This window comes from Melospiza melodia, chromosome 1 (genome assembly GCF_035770615.1).
Source record: "Melospiza melodia melodia isolate bMelMel2 chromosome 1, bMelMel2.pri, whole genome shotgun sequence".
Classification (NCBI taxonomy): domain Eukaryota; kingdom Metazoa; phylum Chordata; class Aves; order Passeriformes; family Passerellidae; genus Melospiza; species Melospiza melodia.
In genome coordinates, this window is record NC_086194.1 from 124,505,965 (window position 1) to 124,523,158 (window position 17,194).

At 41.0% G+C, this 17,194-nt stretch overlaps 1 protein-coding gene across 10 annotated transcripts in view; it reads left to right on the forward strand.

The window, feature by feature from the left end:
• Positions 1-17,194, forward strand: part of DLGAP1 (DLG associated protein 1) — a 403,108-nt gene that overhangs the window by 306,247 nt on the left and 79,667 nt on the right. For all 10 annotated transcript variants that reach the window (XM_063166836.1, XM_063166779.1, XM_063166794.1 and 7 more), the window contains 2 exons: positions 1,080-1,257; positions 4,059-4,299. In XM_063166836.1, the coding sequence (XP_063022906.1) occupies positions 1,080-1,257; positions 4,059-4,299 (419 nt within the window). The remainder of the gene's footprint in view (positions 1-1,079; positions 1,258-4,058; positions 4,300-17,194) is intronic.

The following is a 17,194-nucleotide window of genomic DNA, read 5'->3' on the forward strand; positions in this document are numbered from 1 at the left end:
GGATTGTTCTAGCTGACTCTTAGCACATAGGACAAGAAAATAGCAGAAGCACAAATTCCCTGGGGAACACAGGGGGAGGGTTTTTTGTTTGGTTTTGATTCCTTGTACATCTCACCTGTCACTTGTATTGAAAAACTAGGCAAAGTTATCACTTCAGAAATACAACTGTGACCTTTAAACTTCTAATTTGACATAGTTATGTAAAGCTACTTCCTTAGCATGCATTTTGTGTTGTGGCATGTTGTGTCTTAAGCCAAGTCTAAAATAAAATTTAAAGCATATCAAACCTTATCAGGTGGCCTATGCTGTTGGAGTGATTTCCCAGGTTAAGACATACTATGAGTGTGTTTTGCATGGTTTATATGATCTGTCTGCCCTGTTGGCCCATACACCCTTGAAAGCCCCATGAGAAACAGTCCTGTTTCATGAGTGCATACTTGAGAACATGTCAGATCACATCACCAGCAACATTTTGAGATGTGGATGTTAATTTAATAAATTTAGAATCATCCAGCTGATCGAAGTATCAGGCCTGTTCTTTCTTTACACGCCTCCCCAGAAGGTTTTGATGGTTGCTGCATTCATCTCTGTAAGGCCACAGGGCTTTCTCTGCTGCTCATCTCTGTGGCTTCCCTTGCTCTTTTAAAATCAGTTTGTGAAGTCACTTCAGTGTTGTCACTTCAAAAGTCCCACATGGTGGGGGGGGGGGGAAGGGGCGTTGCTGGAGCTGGATGTTGTCATTGTCAGTACAGTGTAAAATTTTTCCGCTCTGCTGTCAGTAAAGAAAATGAATGTGATTTTGCCATTATGCTTAGATGTGGTTTACGAAAAATGAAAAGGAAATCCTTTCCATCCTTTTCTCTTCCTTCCACCAAATAGAAGGGTGGCAAAATCCAAATAAAAGTACTGACATTGCCTTTATTTTATAAATATACAAGAACTGTGTCATGACTTGTTCAAGTCATGCTGTTCCAGTGAAAAACATCTGGTTATTGTCACTCCTGGTGAGGTCGCTTGGATTTGATGGAATGTCTTTTTTCTTCCTTTCTTTTTCTTTTTTCCCCACCCAAAACTCCCAGGATATCCAGTGAACACTCGCCAAAGCTCCAGATCCGGAGCCACAGTTACCTGAGGGCGGTGAGTGAAGTCTCCATCAACAGGAGCCTGGACAGCCTGGACCCCGCAGGGCTGCTGACCTCCCCCAAGTTCCGCTCCCGCAACGAGAGCTACATGAGAGCCATGAGCACCATCAGCCAGGTGGGTGACCTGCACCTGGAGAGCCACTGTCACACTGGACACTCCTTCCAATAAGAGAAACTGGATTTGGCTCACCAGCACTGTCATTGAACAGGGTTCTTAAGGATCTTGTGCTTAGTACTGCCAATCAAAAATTTTTGAATACCTCGAAAAAAAGTTTGTATGCTGACTGAGGTGCTAATTTAAAATTAGGCTGTTAATAGTTGTATTCCACAATTTTCATAGAGATTTTATTTTATGCATTCTTTACTTTGTGTACCTCCAAATTTTTCACCTAAATAGTAGGAATATTACAGGATATGTATTAAGTGAAAAGATCTGTCTGTATTTTTGCCCTGAAATCCTGTAAGAGGTCTTCATGCTCCTAAACAAGAAGAAAAATGAAGTCCACTGTGACAGATTCAGTTTTTGTGTTTTAATGTTATAAAATAGTCTGTCCTTGCATTCAACACGCTTGTACAGCTGAGTTCATAGGGAGCAGATCTGAAAGAAGTGCAAAAGGGCCAGCACACCACAGGGCAGAGGGCCAGTAGTTCATCTGCTATATCCTCTAGTTCCTTGGTATGATTTTTGGCTTGTTAGCTTAAGTGGATCATTTGGGTAAATCACTTGGATGAAAGAACTTCCTTACACTAGTCCAGAAGTGCAGCAGGCAGGATTTGTGGTGCCAGATACTGACCCCTAATGACTGGCATACCAAGTCATCACCATGTCAAAAAAAGTGTGCAACATCAGTGACACCAGGACTTCAGCTATGGCCATAACAAACACATCTGCTATTCAATATGGAGCTGTAGTTTCCTTTTCTGCAGTCTACTATATTTAGACACTTCAGAGTATTTACCTGTGTATTTGCATAGTGCATGGGCTGATGCTCTAAAAGGAGGGTCAAGATGTATCTGGGAGGAAACAGCACAGAAATTCATGTCTCAGAGGCAACTACATGAACATTAGGTCAGGTTTCTTGTTTAGCTGCACACTTAACACACAAAGCTGTCAGCCAAGGAGTGGTTATCATTTGCCAAGGTGAACAAGTTTTTTAGTTTAAAATGCATTAATTCAGAGATATTTGCTTGAGGATTGGATATGCTCTGCTAGAGTAAGATTATTCTTTTTGTTGTACTACCTACTACTCTTCCGTGCTTTTTTAAATATTTTTCTTTGAAAAAAATATTTTTTGCTCTCTGAGATTTTTCAGTTATATATACAGAGACTCCACAAAACATTTTTCTTGGTAACATTAATGTGGAAGAGAATTTCTAACGGGGGTTTTTTCTACCTTCCTAACATAGTCATATCTTCTCCTGCCAACTTGGTCTTGTACATGCTTGAAAACTAACAAAATCCTCAAGTGATGGTTTCCATCTGCATGTTTCATACAGTGATAATTATTGGGCTTTAATGCCAAGCTCAGGGCTCAATGCTCAGTTTAGAAACATGAGCATCCATTAATAATTAAGGCAAGGTAAATGGTTTCCAGATTCTTAAGACCTGTAGGAAGTTTTTGAATGCTCTTTAACCACCATGAGCACAAGTCTTTGTCACCACCTAGTGTCTGCTGCACAAAGGGTCTAAGGATTCCTTTGCATCTGCTCTCAGCCAGAAATTTAGTTCTACAGACATTTTTTCCCAGCAGCAAAGCTGGTTCCCTTACCAACCTCCCCTTCCTGTGTTTGTTACCCTGCAGCTTTCCAGGCACTCAGGTTTTGTCAGTGTGATTGCCTGTGGGTTGCATTGATAATGTACAGGGGTTAAGCTGACCCTTCTTGTTTTTTCCTCACCACACAATGAAAGTGTGAATTTTGTTTTACATGTAATGATCACAATGACCAAACATTCAACCTCTGCCGTGGGCCCTGGGTCACATAAAACAGACACTGCTATGAGGCCTCCAGGCTTCCCACCAGTTTCAGAAGAGCCAAGAGCCCAAACTCTGCTGAATCTTTGCTAACACCTCTGTCTCCCTTTTTTATACATTATTTTTCCCCCTCATGATTGCTGCTATGGGATGTCCCATTTATCTTTCTTCACGTGCAAAGGGATCCTCTAACAGGTGCTGGCCATTGTGTCACCATAGCTTGAGAGTGTTCTAATGACTCCACATGACATTTGCTGCTAATTTTTCTTTATCAGAAAGAATTCCTGGGTTAGGCTGCCCTGCTCTCTGTCTGTGCCACCTTATCTCTGTCCTTTGGCTGAAACAGTTTCTCCAAGCACAGGCTTTTTACAAGAACAGGCAGTCAGAGTAAATAGCTATGTTTGCAAGCTTCAGACAACTCAAAGATGTGCATTTCACCTAAATCAAAATGGATTTCTACTCTGGAAAATTTCCACTCTGTCTCATTTCTCCCCCCTTTCCTAAAAATAAGTAAATTCGTTTACTTAATGCAAATCCCTACAACAATAGATGTCTCTTAATGCTCTACCATGTACGTTTGATAAGGAGGTTAACACAGCTACTCGTTGTAGTATTCTCCAATTCCAAATTAGCAATACAAAGGATAACCCTAAACTTACTCCAACTAATATTAATAAAATTACAATGGGATGACACAACTTATTAAAGATCCCATTTGCACTTGGTGACCACCCAAAGTTCACATCCCACCAGTGATGATCCAAGACCCCATTTGCATTTGGTGACCACCCAAAGTTCACATCCCACCAGTGATGATCCACATTTTGTTTTATTCTTTGCAGAACTCTGGTTATTTCTCTTGTATCCCGTTGCACAGTAATTAGGGTTTGTGTGGAACATCCACGCGCGGGCCGCACTGACGCTGCCGGGTGTCTGTCTGCAGGTGAGTGAGATGGAGGTGAACGGGCAGTTCGAGTCGGTCTGTGAGTCGGTGTTCAGCGAGCTGGAGTCCCAGGCCGTGGAGGCGCTGGACCTGCCCATGCCGGGCTGCTTCCGCATGCGGAGCCACAGCTACGTGCGGGCCATCGAGAAGGGCTGCTCGCAGGACGACGAGTGCATATCGCTGCGCTCCTCGTCTCCCCCGCGCACCACCACCACCGTGAGGACCATCCAGAGCAGTACTGGTGAGTAACACAGAGGGAAACCCAGAGGGGGATGGCAAGGGAAGATACTTCCCAGTGCATTTCCATGGGATCAAGCTTTTCTCTGCCAGATGCCAAGCCCTTAACAGAGCCTTGTGTTTCACCAGGGAGCTGGACAGACTAATCAGCCTCAAACCACACACAGACCAAGGCTGATGCCTTTGATATGGTTCCTTCTGTGTCCAAGCTAATTTATTCTGAGCTAAAAGCAGATAGAAGGGAATTCCAAGGTCATTTCTCGTCTTGCTGTCCTCCCCAAAAGAGCAATCACAATTTGGCAAGGCTGAGCAAAGAATGCTCTGGGTTGGCAGTTCTGCTGGCTGTGACCAGCAAAGAAGGGTCCCTCTGATGAGATCTACAAAGCTGAAGTGAGTGTATAAATTACTGGATGTGGTTTTTACTGGCTTGAAAAGACTGTTCCAGCTCTCTAGGCTCCATCTAAGATGTGAGAATGAAGAAAAGAAAGAAGAAGCAGTCTGCAGGTCAAAACATGCATGTTCACATTTTGCTGTTACATTCTTTCTGCAGTTCAAACTATTCAAGCCTTGCTAGAGGAAGAGGTTTCAGTGTAAACATGAGACTTCTAAGCTTCCTTTTAATGTTTGAGGTTGCTTTTCTTTTGGAAATAACCATGATGAATGTCAGATTTTGTCACCAAAATCGTGCTTAAGGGGAAGAAAAACCAAGTAAAACCAAATTCCGAATCTGCCTCTCTCATTCAGGAAAGCAAGAGGCAGGAGCCATTACATGTGTGTGCTCTTCCCTGTGGCAGGATGAGAGAGAGCCTCTTTCTTTTGACTTCTGTGCAACCATTCCACTGTTTTACACAAGTTTCATTTACTATTCATATACTGTTCATATACTAATCATGTTCTTGACTAATATTGACTATTATACGTATTTCACTGTACCTGCTCTTTTGCTGTATTTTTTCATTTATGTTTTCTGTAAACTTTTGTCCTTCTGTGTGTTATCTCACAGGTGCAGTTGTTTATGCCTTGTAAGTCTTTTTTAAAGCTGCTTGTCAATTGTTCTATGTCATCAAAGAACACTTTAAATCCTTTTACCAAAAATGTTCAGCTAAATTAAAGATTTTTCTAAAAGTAGCCAGTTTAAGTACTGTTGGAAATATATTGGCAGTACATCACAAACATCAAAGCATTTTTAACAAATGCTGCAGAGAAGTTCTCATCTAAATCACTAAAGAAATAGTATTCACATGACAGCATTCCTGCTATAGAAATAGCCCTTGTGAGCACACAGGGTTTGCATCAAACCACAAAGACAGGATTTGCATAAGGTGTGTGCTACTTCATTGTGTGGTATTAGTTTGTGTCAAACATATTCTGAGGCAAAAGCTGAAGGATGGGAGTTTTCAGGGATTTTTCAGTGTGCACTCATCTTTGTTAAATCGGCTTGGGTTGATCCCAAAGAGGGTTTTCTATTCTGTGAGAATGGCTTTGGTAACACTTTTCCTTTATAAAAATATTAATACAGAAGAGAATAACTATTTTTCATTATCTCTATGTAAGAGGTTGTTTCTGTTGCTTAGGAAAATGATGCCCGTGTTTGGGGATGGTGGTGTATAAATGGAAAAGGTTGGCTGTGTGTGCCAGCCAAAAATGCTGGAAAACATGAAAGAGGAAAATCTGTACTGTAAACTATGTCTTGTTTATGGTCCCTTTTTTGTAGTGAAACCATAGAGGCCTGATCTTTTCTCTGGGTAGCTGGCTTTATTTAAAAAATCATATGAACAAAACTGTGATATTGAAAAATATAATCCAGTGAGTATGTCTTGAGTTATTGCTTCTGTAGTCAGGGTGTTAAAAGCAGAGAGGAATGATTTGCAGTGCTCTCTTTGGACGTACATACAAGCATTTAAAGATTGCTGTGGATGCCTGTTTTCTGCTGTGGGAATTTTACTGAGTTATCTTTTTCATTTTCTAATTCTTGGGCTCCAAGGGCCCATCCCTTCCACTAGTAGCCTTTCAGATAATTTAGTACCTGACTTACATACCACTATCTGCTTGATGGGTATTAGAATTGAATTAATTATATTCAAAATCATCTATATTGACTACCTTGGTGTTGCCTGTGCCTGGCTCACAGAAGAGAAACATGAAAGGCAATGTTGATGGTTTCTATTTATGTCTACTTCAATAAAATGGGAAATGGAACAACAACTAGGCAGACATGAAGAAAGGAATACAGTATCTCAGGTTTATCTCTACTGAGGTGATGTTGCAAATGTTTTTGTGGAGACATGGGAGCAGTTACGATATAAAAATGGTTTTAACATCCCCAAATAACAGTCCTACTGCCCCTAAAGCATCCCTGCCTGTTCAACCAAGAAAGATTCCTTTCATCAACATTAGTGATACCCTCAAGAACATGTCTTTTAATTCACTAATACCAAAGCTGTGATCATACACTGATATTGAGAATCTCTTTGCCAGATAAAAGTCCAGGGAAATGCCAGCTTGATGGTGGAAAAGACAGGAGAGCTGTCAGTTTACTGGATTCAAAATTGTTCCTCTAGAGCAATGATCCACAGCTTTCCAGGGCATCTGAATAAAGCAAGAACTATGGACAAAAATCACACTTTGCCTGTTAGCCTTTGCTGTTGGGGTGGCAGCCTCAGGTTTTCATTTCCTTTCACCACACAGCGTTGGCAGTTTAGTTCTGCAATCAGGAATTGCAGTTGTAACTCAGTTCCTGAGGATGTGCCCAGTCTGACTACAAATCTGTGCACTGACGGTGGCACAGAGCTCAGCTGAGGGTGGCTGCCCACCTGGTGGCCTCTGCAGCCTGCACTGACCTTGTGCTGCTGTGGGGACACTGAGGGGTGGCTGCAGCTCGATGAAACTGAGCCCCAGTGTAAAAATGGAGGTGGAGGCACAGACCTGATGTCACCAAAGGGGTGAAATGTTACACTATGAGTGGGGAGGAAAATCTTAACCTCACCAAAGTCTGCTACCAAATTTCCTCCTAATGTCCAACCTAAACATTCTTGGGCACAGTTTAGGACTAAGTCCTCTCATGCTGTCACAGTTTGCCTGGGAGAAGGAGTCAATCCCCACGTGTGAGTCAACACATAGAGGTAATGATGGCAACCACCCAACCACAGCTGAAATGCAAAGAGTAGGGTTATTTCATTACCTCACCCACATGGCTGGGCAGCAGAGACACACTGAGACATGGACTCTCTTGGGCTTAGTTCATCCTAGTGAAAAGGCACAAGGCTCCATTAGGTTCAGTTCATCCTAGCACACGGTGGGGGGGAAGCGCTGCCTGCCCCAGGCATCAAGGGCCTTGCACATGTGCAATTTATCACAAGGCTGTGCTTTTGTGATATTTCACTTCCAGCAGAAGGCTCAAGCATATCTGTGTGTGTTGTCTCTACATGGGAATTCTACTTCTCGAAACCAGCAGAGGATGAACAACACTGGGCATAGTAAATGGACACTCATTCCCACTCTGACATTCTTAGCATTCCCAGCTGCAAGGTCACTTTGAGCAAAAACTATTCCCTCCTTGCCAAATCTTCCAGTTTTAACCCTTTCCTCCCAACACCTCACCTGGCTACAAACTCCCTTTATCCTTGGTTTTAAATGAAGGGTTTTGGAATGAGGAAGCGAAAATGCAATCTTGACATTTTATATGGAGTTATAAATCACACACAGAATCACTGGGTTGGAAGAGATCTTTAAGATCATCAAGTCCAACCCAGCCCTAAAACCTCAATTAGACCATGGCACAGAGTGCCACATCCAGTCATAAACATATCCAGGGATGGTGACTCCACCACCTCCCCAGGCAGACCATTCCAGCATTTTTTTTTAATCACCTTTTCTGTAAAATATTTTTTCCTAATATCCAACCTATAATTCCTTTGGCACAGCTTGAGACTGCATCCTCTGGTTCTGTCAGTTGCTGCCTGGAGAAAGAGACCAACCCCACCTGGCTACAGCCACCTTTCAGGAAGTTGTGTAGGGAGCAATAAGGTCACCCCTGAGTCTCCTTTTCTCCAGGATGAACACCCCCAGCTCCCTCAGTCGTTCCTCATAGGGCTTGTGTCCCAAGCCCCTCACCAGCCTCGTTGCCCTCCTCTGGACACACTCAGGAGTTCTGTGTAGTAAGCTCTATATCTCAACTGTGTCGTGCCTTGAAAGCTAATCAGCTGAAAAGCTCTGTTCACCCTCATATTTGCTCTCTCAGCATCTGTGGTACCCATGGAGGCATCCTGACTGGGGCCATCCTTGGGAGCAGGGCTCTGCAGGCTGGGAGGCAGAGCAGCCCTGAAGTGCTGACATATGTTATACACCATAGGCTGCACTAAAAATTAACACCCAGGTCATTTGAGCTCTTCAAAGGAGTTTAATGAGCTGTGAGTTATTACATAATTTGATCCCAGGTTATTTGCAGATGCAACTATTGTAGCTGAAGCGCTTCAGCCAACAAATCCAGTCACTAAATAAGTAGCCTTTTAACACTTTTAAGTCTGTGAATCATTTCAATGAGCTTGAAGAATGCAGTAATTAAGAAACAATTAAATGTTATAGTCTAAAGAACATCTTTCTCCCACATTTATTGTGTCTATGTTTCTAAACTTTCCCAATGTAGCCGTGCATGATGCTTTGCTGTAAACAAACCTTATGACATTGTGAGGGCTCAGGCATGGGCACACATGCATACAAATATATAATATAGTATAATGTACAAATATGTAATGACACCTCTCTAGCAGAGCCCAAGTTGTAACATCAGGAAAAACTCTGCCCTAGATTGCAATTCAGTTCCTATCCCCCGTAGAGTTAGGGGAAGAGAAATATCAGTTATCTGCAGCAATGCCATCTGGTGATTCTCAGTAATATTACACTTCTGCTTAAAAGCAAAATAAATAAAAATCCCAAGGAAATCATGCTGTGTAGCCAGCAGGTTAGAGAAGGACAGTTACCACAGGATATGCTAATTGCAGTCTTTCAGCTGAGCAAACCATTTTCCTTCCATTCATTGGAACATCTGATCAAGACAAGTCAGGTATTTTGTGAAAAATCTCTAAGGGGCTGCCTAGCCAATTAAAAAAAAATAAGCATATAAAATGCAAACAAGTCTAAAACCTGGCTTGTGCCAGAATTCAAAAATAAAATCAAATCCTGTGGATAAGGAAGCTGTAACTGAGTGTATGCCAGATGCGAGTACTTTGGATTCTTCAGAGCTGTCCTTTCAGAGACTGCTCTGTTCAAAAGGAAACAAAAAATTAGTATTTCACATGTGATTTCCAGTTGAAGCTAAGGTTGGTTTCTGGATCTGTACCAAAATTAGGATATTTCCCCAGAAGGTCTGAAGAAATGTAACTACATTGAGTCCTTCAAGCAGATGTTGAAACTTAAAATAAATCTGAGGATTATAGAAAACTGTTTGACAAAGAATTTACATGGTTCATTTCCTCTCTTTCCTTGAGTAATCCTAAAATGTGTTCTGCCTTTGGATCTGCGATCAAATTGCTTAAATCAGCACTTTAAAATATTTTCCTTTGCTAATGAGGATCTGACCTTGGAGGAGAACATTATTTCCAATTTCAGAGGTGTCTGACTGTAGCTAGTACGAGTTTCATATCTTCTCTCCTAGTAGTCAACTTGATGAATGTTAAGCTCCACATCACACCAAAACCCACCATTTTTATGAAGGTTTTTAATGAGAAATTCAGAAAGGGTGAGAAATGGACTTTATTTTGTAGGGCATGGCCTAATTATTTTTTTCTGCATTTGAAAACTTAGTTTGGAGGAATTTACAGCAGTCTCCAAAGTTATAAATGTGTTTCAAATACAGGGAATGAAAAACCAATATTACCCTTTGGTATTCCATCTCTTCTTAGTATTCTTATTCTTTATTTGCTTGGTATGCTTCTAAACATTTGGGCTAAGATTCATAGTGAGGTAAGAATGTGAGAGAGACCTTAATTATTCGAAACCGCGAGCTTAAAATGTCTTGAAGGAATATGTTGTCTTACTTTGTGAACACTTCCAGAAACACGGAACAACTCTGCTATTTTGTTGAGACAGCACTTGTTTGGTTGACTTCTCCAGCTGTCCAAACAACTTGGACATCTCCAAGGTTGAAAATGGGTAAATCATACTCCTGCCCCACCAACTCTGCCAATGTCTGTGTTTCTCTCATGCTGGGGAGTGCCATGCTGGGCACACACGTGAGATGTGGCCTCACCAGGACTACACCTCCCTCAAGCCTCCAGCTGTGCTTTGGCAAAGCCTGGCATACTGACAGCATCCTCAGTGCAGGGATACACTGCTGTGTGCTGCTCAGCCTGCTGCTCTGTAAGACCCTGGTGGCCTTTTGAGATGCTGGGAGTAAGATGGCCATCAGACCTGAGAGCTGATAGTCTCAAATGAAATGGGAAAAGGCATGATTTTAGAGGAGAACTTTAACAGAAATCCCTATTGTTCTATGCAAAGAACTATTAAGTGTATTTCTTATCAAGTGGAGCACAAATAAAGAGGACACAGGGATTAGTTCCTTAAAATGTAATGTTTCATTATGTGTTAATTTTGCATTAATTTTGATTCAGATATAAAAATTTTTGTGGAAGCCCTTTGCATATATTTGTATGGAATATGCTTAAATTCATTTTTCCATTAATCCATTTCTTTTAATACTGCACACACAAGAAGTGATAACCTTTTCAGGTGTTCAGATTTACACAGCTCTCCCTGAAGGTGTACAGAGCATGTTTGGATTTGAACTCGGCTTTAGTTTCAGACTAGGTAGGTGTGTTACCAAATGCACCACTACTGGAGATTTTTGTAGGGATGTTCAGGACCCCAGTTTCATGGAGACCTCCCAGTGTGCTAATGCAGTAAGAGAGTCCTCATCCCATGATTTTGTACCCCACTCCTGATGTGCACGTTCTTGTGGAAGTGCCCTGATGGAGTCTGCAGTCATGCCTGTGTATTACAGCACCTGAATGCCCAGCACCCATCTGGGAAAAAATGCCACTTGATGTACCATAACAAATGCACAGGAAGTCATTACAAGCAAAAGAGTAATTTAAAAGTTGTTCTGCTGACTGAGCACTGCATGTCTCACGTCTCATTAGCTGAGAATTAACATTTTTCTAAGCCCATAAACAAGCGTGAAACCTCAGTAATTTTGCCACAATCCAAGACGCGATGGTTTATGGCACACAGTCTCTCCTGCTCGCTGCTACAAGGCAAGTCTGCCCTTTGCCAGCATCCTGGGCTGGCTGACAGGTCTGCCTCAGACAGGGGCAGCAGCTTAGCTCAGGGCTGGTGTCCCAAGAGCAAACTCAGGACAAGGCTGGTGTGATTGCAGCAGCTCTGACTCAGCAGCCTTGTGTACCTGTGGTTTTGGGGACAGTTACCTGATTGAACACAAGAGTAGGAACCAACCTTCTTTGAAATATGCCTGGAATCACATCACAAGGAAGCAGGTTTCCCATAGCAGCACCAGCTTGTGATTGCAAACTAATGGGCGTAATATGCAGCAGGATAAAAAACCACAGTCATTTTTCATTTGTAAATTGTGAGAGGGCAATATAACTTTTATCCCAAAATGTTGTTCTCAGGAACTGGTCATTGCTCTTAGTCTCAGAACTCTGAGGACTAGAGATACATCATTCCTTAGCTCAAGAGTAAATAATTAAATTTTCCCTTTATGGAAAAGTACAACAAAGACTGGAATCTTTCTTTGTTCCAGCTTATTTCCATTGCAGTGTTTTTGTGATGGCAGTGACAGAAATGAGCTGAATCGGTAACTGAAGACATGCCCCAATTTATATAATTGGATCACATTTTGAGTAATAATTCCTGCCATTTTCCTAAAATAGATTCATGTGCTTTTAACTACAGTTTTCTTTTGGAAAGAGGACTTAGGCCTCTTTCCTGAAGAGGCTGTGCTTAATTAATATAGGCAGTGTGTAAAAATAACTCAGGTTTTTCTTTTTAGTTTGTGCTACTGTCCAATCTCCAGCCATTTGCTGCCACTCGCCTTCACTAAGTTCCACATCATTCCTTTCAGACAAACCTCAATATTTTGGTTTTCCCCAGATATAATACTTGCAAAGCTCTCTTGAGCCATAGGATTTTGCAAGAAGTTACAGATTAAATACTTGGTGATGATGAGCTTTTTAAAGTGACTGAGTGATTTTTGATTTCAAAAAACTAAGAATTTTTAATAAGTGTGTTTAATGAGTACAGCTCTACAGGGCTCCTCTTGTAGTACAGCAATTTGTTTGGAGCCATTATATTTCATCATGTCAGTAATTCCCATTTTGGAGCTCAAATATGATGTATTAGGTACTGAATAGTGTAAATAATTGCACATTTTCATGCTTCCTAAATATGTGTTTATGCAACAGTCTAACAGTAATTGGCTCTTTGAAGCTATGGAAGACTATGGGGTGCGTACATTATTAACCACTTTTTGAAACAACACTGCTTTGTTTCCTTAACAATATGACAGACAAACCCAAAAGAAATGTGGCAGCAAAGAAAACTGCACATTAAAAAAATTGCAGAACCTCTGAAGTATACACAGAGATATGATTTACTCTCTTTATTTCTTGCTTACACCGGTCTCACTGCACTGCTTCTTACAATGCTCAATAAAAAGCACAATGCAACCAAAATACTGGGATCTGGAAAACACCTAATGCTATTTTGCAAAGAGGAACTGTCTCACTGCCATCAGAGTCTAACAGTTCCCTTTATCAAAAGCACACTGTAGGCAGATGTTGGTAATCTGTTCTAATGCCACAACCTTTGTCTGGCCTCTCGAAGGACAAATGGATGTGTTGGTCTTTGGAAATTGTTTTCCCTTGCTGAATTTAGCTTTGGTCAGATGGGAGAGGGCTAAATTGCATCCCACTTAAAATGCAGTAAGCCATCTGAGCTGAACAATTCCTAGTTGCTTTGATCAAGGATTTGAGCTAAGCTATTAGAGAAGGGAAAAAAATCCTAAAAAACAATAAATAACACGACAAAACCCTCTACTGTGACAGATGTCTTGCCTGTTCTGTTGAGGAAAATGCCTACCTTTTGTCTCTGTACAGTCAGGATGATGGTGTCTTGATAACCATTCTCTTTCTTGCAACAATTTTCAAATTAATTCTGTCTTTAGCTAAAGTAAAATGTAGATATGTATCCCACTGGGAAGGTTTAGATGAAAGTCAGAATATTGTAATAGAATAGCAAAACAAATGCTGGCAGTCTATTTCTGTTTTGAAATTTTTTTTCTCTCAGTTTCTTTTAACTTCCTTCTGAACTTCACGAAGAATCAAATAAAATTATGAATATTTGTGGCAGAAAAAATCAGGGTCTACTAGACCAAAATAACCAAGCTATGAATAAAACCCAACTCCTCCATAAGCCTCAATCTGACTGCCTGACAAAAGTCCTAAGAAAACCTGCTGCTTTCCATTTTTCATGATGGGTAATTTGCACCCAAGTGACAGAACAAGTTGTTACCTGGTGCCATGTCCTTACACTGTCTTACCTCATACAGCCCCTGAACACTCATGTGACATTTTACCATTTGCCTCCTTTATTTAAAAAGGGGGAAGCAGAAGTAGCAGGTTTCCAGAGATATGGAGAAGGGGTGAAGGGAGGTGTTGCATCTGTGTTGGAAGCTCTGACAGTGGGGCTGCTAGGGCTGCATGGTCTGTTCTAGGTGAAGTCAGTTCCCATTTTGTTACATACTTCCAAGGAAGCTTGTCTTGCCCTATTTGGGACATGGCTATGAGGGAGTTGGATCATGTTAGAAGTTAGATTAATGCACAGCTAAGACCAAAATACTTACTCTCCTTTCAGGAAGAAGAAAAAAGGAAATAAGTAAGGACAAGGACATCTTTAGTTAAGATTTCCAATACCAACACCATCATTCAGTCTTCCTAGATCTTCCTCTAGGATTTTGCCCACAGCCAAAAAGCTGCATCACGTTCACCGAGATGCATACAGTGTCATTTTTCATAAATAGGCAGCTGTGCTTAACCTCACATGAGCTACCTGCAGGGTTAATCCTTAAACAGGCACTCCTGGTCCGCACAGACTCTGCAGCCTGCAGCACACCAACATCTGTTCCGGTGTCTACTTCCACAGATTGCACATGGCATTAGGAGCAAGAGCTCCCTCCCATAATCCAATTTATATTGCCAGTTGTTCCCTTTTCTGGGCTTCAGATATGTGCTGCAGTCCTGAGAGCCTTTCTCTATTTCTGTCAGTGCTTCCTGAGAGCAGAGGAGTGTATCTCCCTTCTGGAGGGTGCTCACTGCTACTTCAGCCAAGGAGACTCTCACTGAGTGCAAAGGTTGCTCTCATGTCCTGTGAGGTTGGGTGGCATAGTCAAGGAATACCTGTAGGGTGAACTGAACCTGAAAACATGTGGGTGGTCTTTTTTTTTTTTTATTTAATAGAATACAATAGCCCACCCTATAGGTGACAAGCACCACTGGAGAAAATGTGTATCTCTAAATAAGTAGCAATTAAAGCAGTTTTTACTCTTAACAATTTTTTTTTTCCTGATTGAACATATCTGCTTTCATTGAAGGGCTAAGAGTTTGATGGTTAAGTAAAAACAGATGAGAAGAATTGACAAAAGGGGAAGGAGAAGGACAAAGGAAAAATACAGATTTTGAGTAGCAAAGTTGAGTTTCATAAAACAAAATTGTGGCCTGCACTTCAAAAATCATTTAGTGTGTAGACTTTCTCTGTGTGAATAGTTGATGGTGAGAAACAGATGCATGGAGCTTTGAACTTGAATTTTTCCAAAATACTTTTTCTTGTTCCTTCATCATGTATGAATTGGTGTGTAGACTAGGTGGAGATGATGTGCTATCTAGCACATTTTATTGACGCTGTTTGAGCTCCCAGTATAGACGGTTTTTGACATTTATTTTGGAACATATTTTCTGGTTGTGATGAGATTCCAGTTTTCCTGCAGGCAGGAGATATAGAGGGATATGAAATGGTCGTCAAGTTAATGGTGTCCAGAATCCCTTTATTGCCTTCAAAGGGCTGGCAAAACTAGTGAATGGAAAATAATGAACATGACAGATAAGTAGGCACTGGATAGAAAGCTTGAATAGCTGTGGGAATTTTCAGGACCACAGCAGCAGTGTTGGAATTTCATCAAATGAAGGGGAAAGCTTTCCCCCATCTGTTCTGCAGATACATGTCTTAAAATATTAAGTACAATATTGCAGACCAGGGCAGTCTGTTAAGTTACAAAGCTGAGACATGTCTTTCTTTTCTTGCAAAATTTGCCCACTGAGGGTCCAGTTGTGTAAGGTGCTGAGTGTCCTCAGCTGCCACCATCATAGCATCAATTCATGATTTCTGTATGCCTGGTGTCACAGAAACATCTGGCTCCTCTATTTCACTGCCAGTACCTTTACAACCAGAGGAGTCTGGGCAAGAGCATCATCCTGTTGGAATCCAGTTTAGGATATTTATTTTAGAAGAAACAAATGTAAGCTTTTCCAGTCCTTTTGCTGTTGAAATCTTAATTTGGGCAATGAGATTCTAGGGCATAATACAGACATGGCTTGCAAAACAATTTCCAGGGAATCTTTTCACATTTTGGGGTTGGGGTTTTTTTTTCATTTTGCTACTAAAAAAAACTAGATCCTGAGAAGTGACAATGGGATAAATTTACACTTCCTCTTTCCTGCAGTAGCAGGCAAATTTGAGGCAGAATAAAAACTGCTTTTATTACCCAATGTCAGGATGATTTCTGTCACATCCATAAATGGAAGAGATTGAATGGGCAACTGTATCTTTCCTTCTTCATGGTTAACAAGGAAATCATGCTCAGCAGAATAAGATGGAGGAATACTGGCTGCCCTGTTGTCCATGACACCATGTTGAGAATTGACCACTACCACAATATTTCATATATGTGTGCTAAACAATGATAAAAAAGACCACCCATTGCAAACTAGCATGACTCCATTAAAGGGGTTTTCTATTTGCACTGCAATCATGTGCACTTCTCCCAGACCCTTTGTTATTTCCTACTCTGCACATTAAGTTTAGTGCATACTTGTCTTTTGAAGAACTGGCAAATAACGAACTTTGCCAGCTATTGCTGATGTGGAGAGGAATCTTCACTCCATCTCCACACAACTGCCTCTCCAGCAGGCATGGAAAAGTGTCAGGAACTCTCTTAGGCATTCTGGCCAATGCCTATGCAGATGCACAAGAACAAAATAGTTTTTACCAAAGCCAAAATGTATGTAATTGAAATTGTCAATTACCACCACTAATTTCCAGAAAAACCCCAGTGTGTTTATTGAACAACATAAGTGTGGTAATTGGGAACATGTGACATTAATTATGGGTGCAGGATTAGGCATACCCACCTGGTCTAGGCTTCCTTTTTCTCACTTTCAGCATGACATTAACTTAATTAATGTGGGGCCTGAGGCACAGTCAGCTTCTGACACTGAAGTGTACTGGCTGTATCAGCATAATCTGGCATCATCTTTTACATCTAATTTTATTCTCCTGAAAAGTCTATTATTATTATTATTGGAGCATGACAATATGCTTCTTAGGAGAGAGAAAAAAGCCCAGGGAAATTATTAATTCAAACCGTCAGCAATATCTAGCTCATTCATATTGTTATGACAAACATTTCACTTGTGAAATAAAACTGGTGCATGTTTGCTTTTTGATAAAGTATCAGGAAGAAGTGGGTATCTTTCTGCTGGGGCAGTTTGTACAAATTTTGTAAAATCCAAATTAGTATACATCTTAAAATTGCAGTAAGTTATAAAATTATGGCTTTTCATCAAAAAAAGGAAAGTGTTGTATTTCTGAAATTGGATTAAGTGAAAATAAGT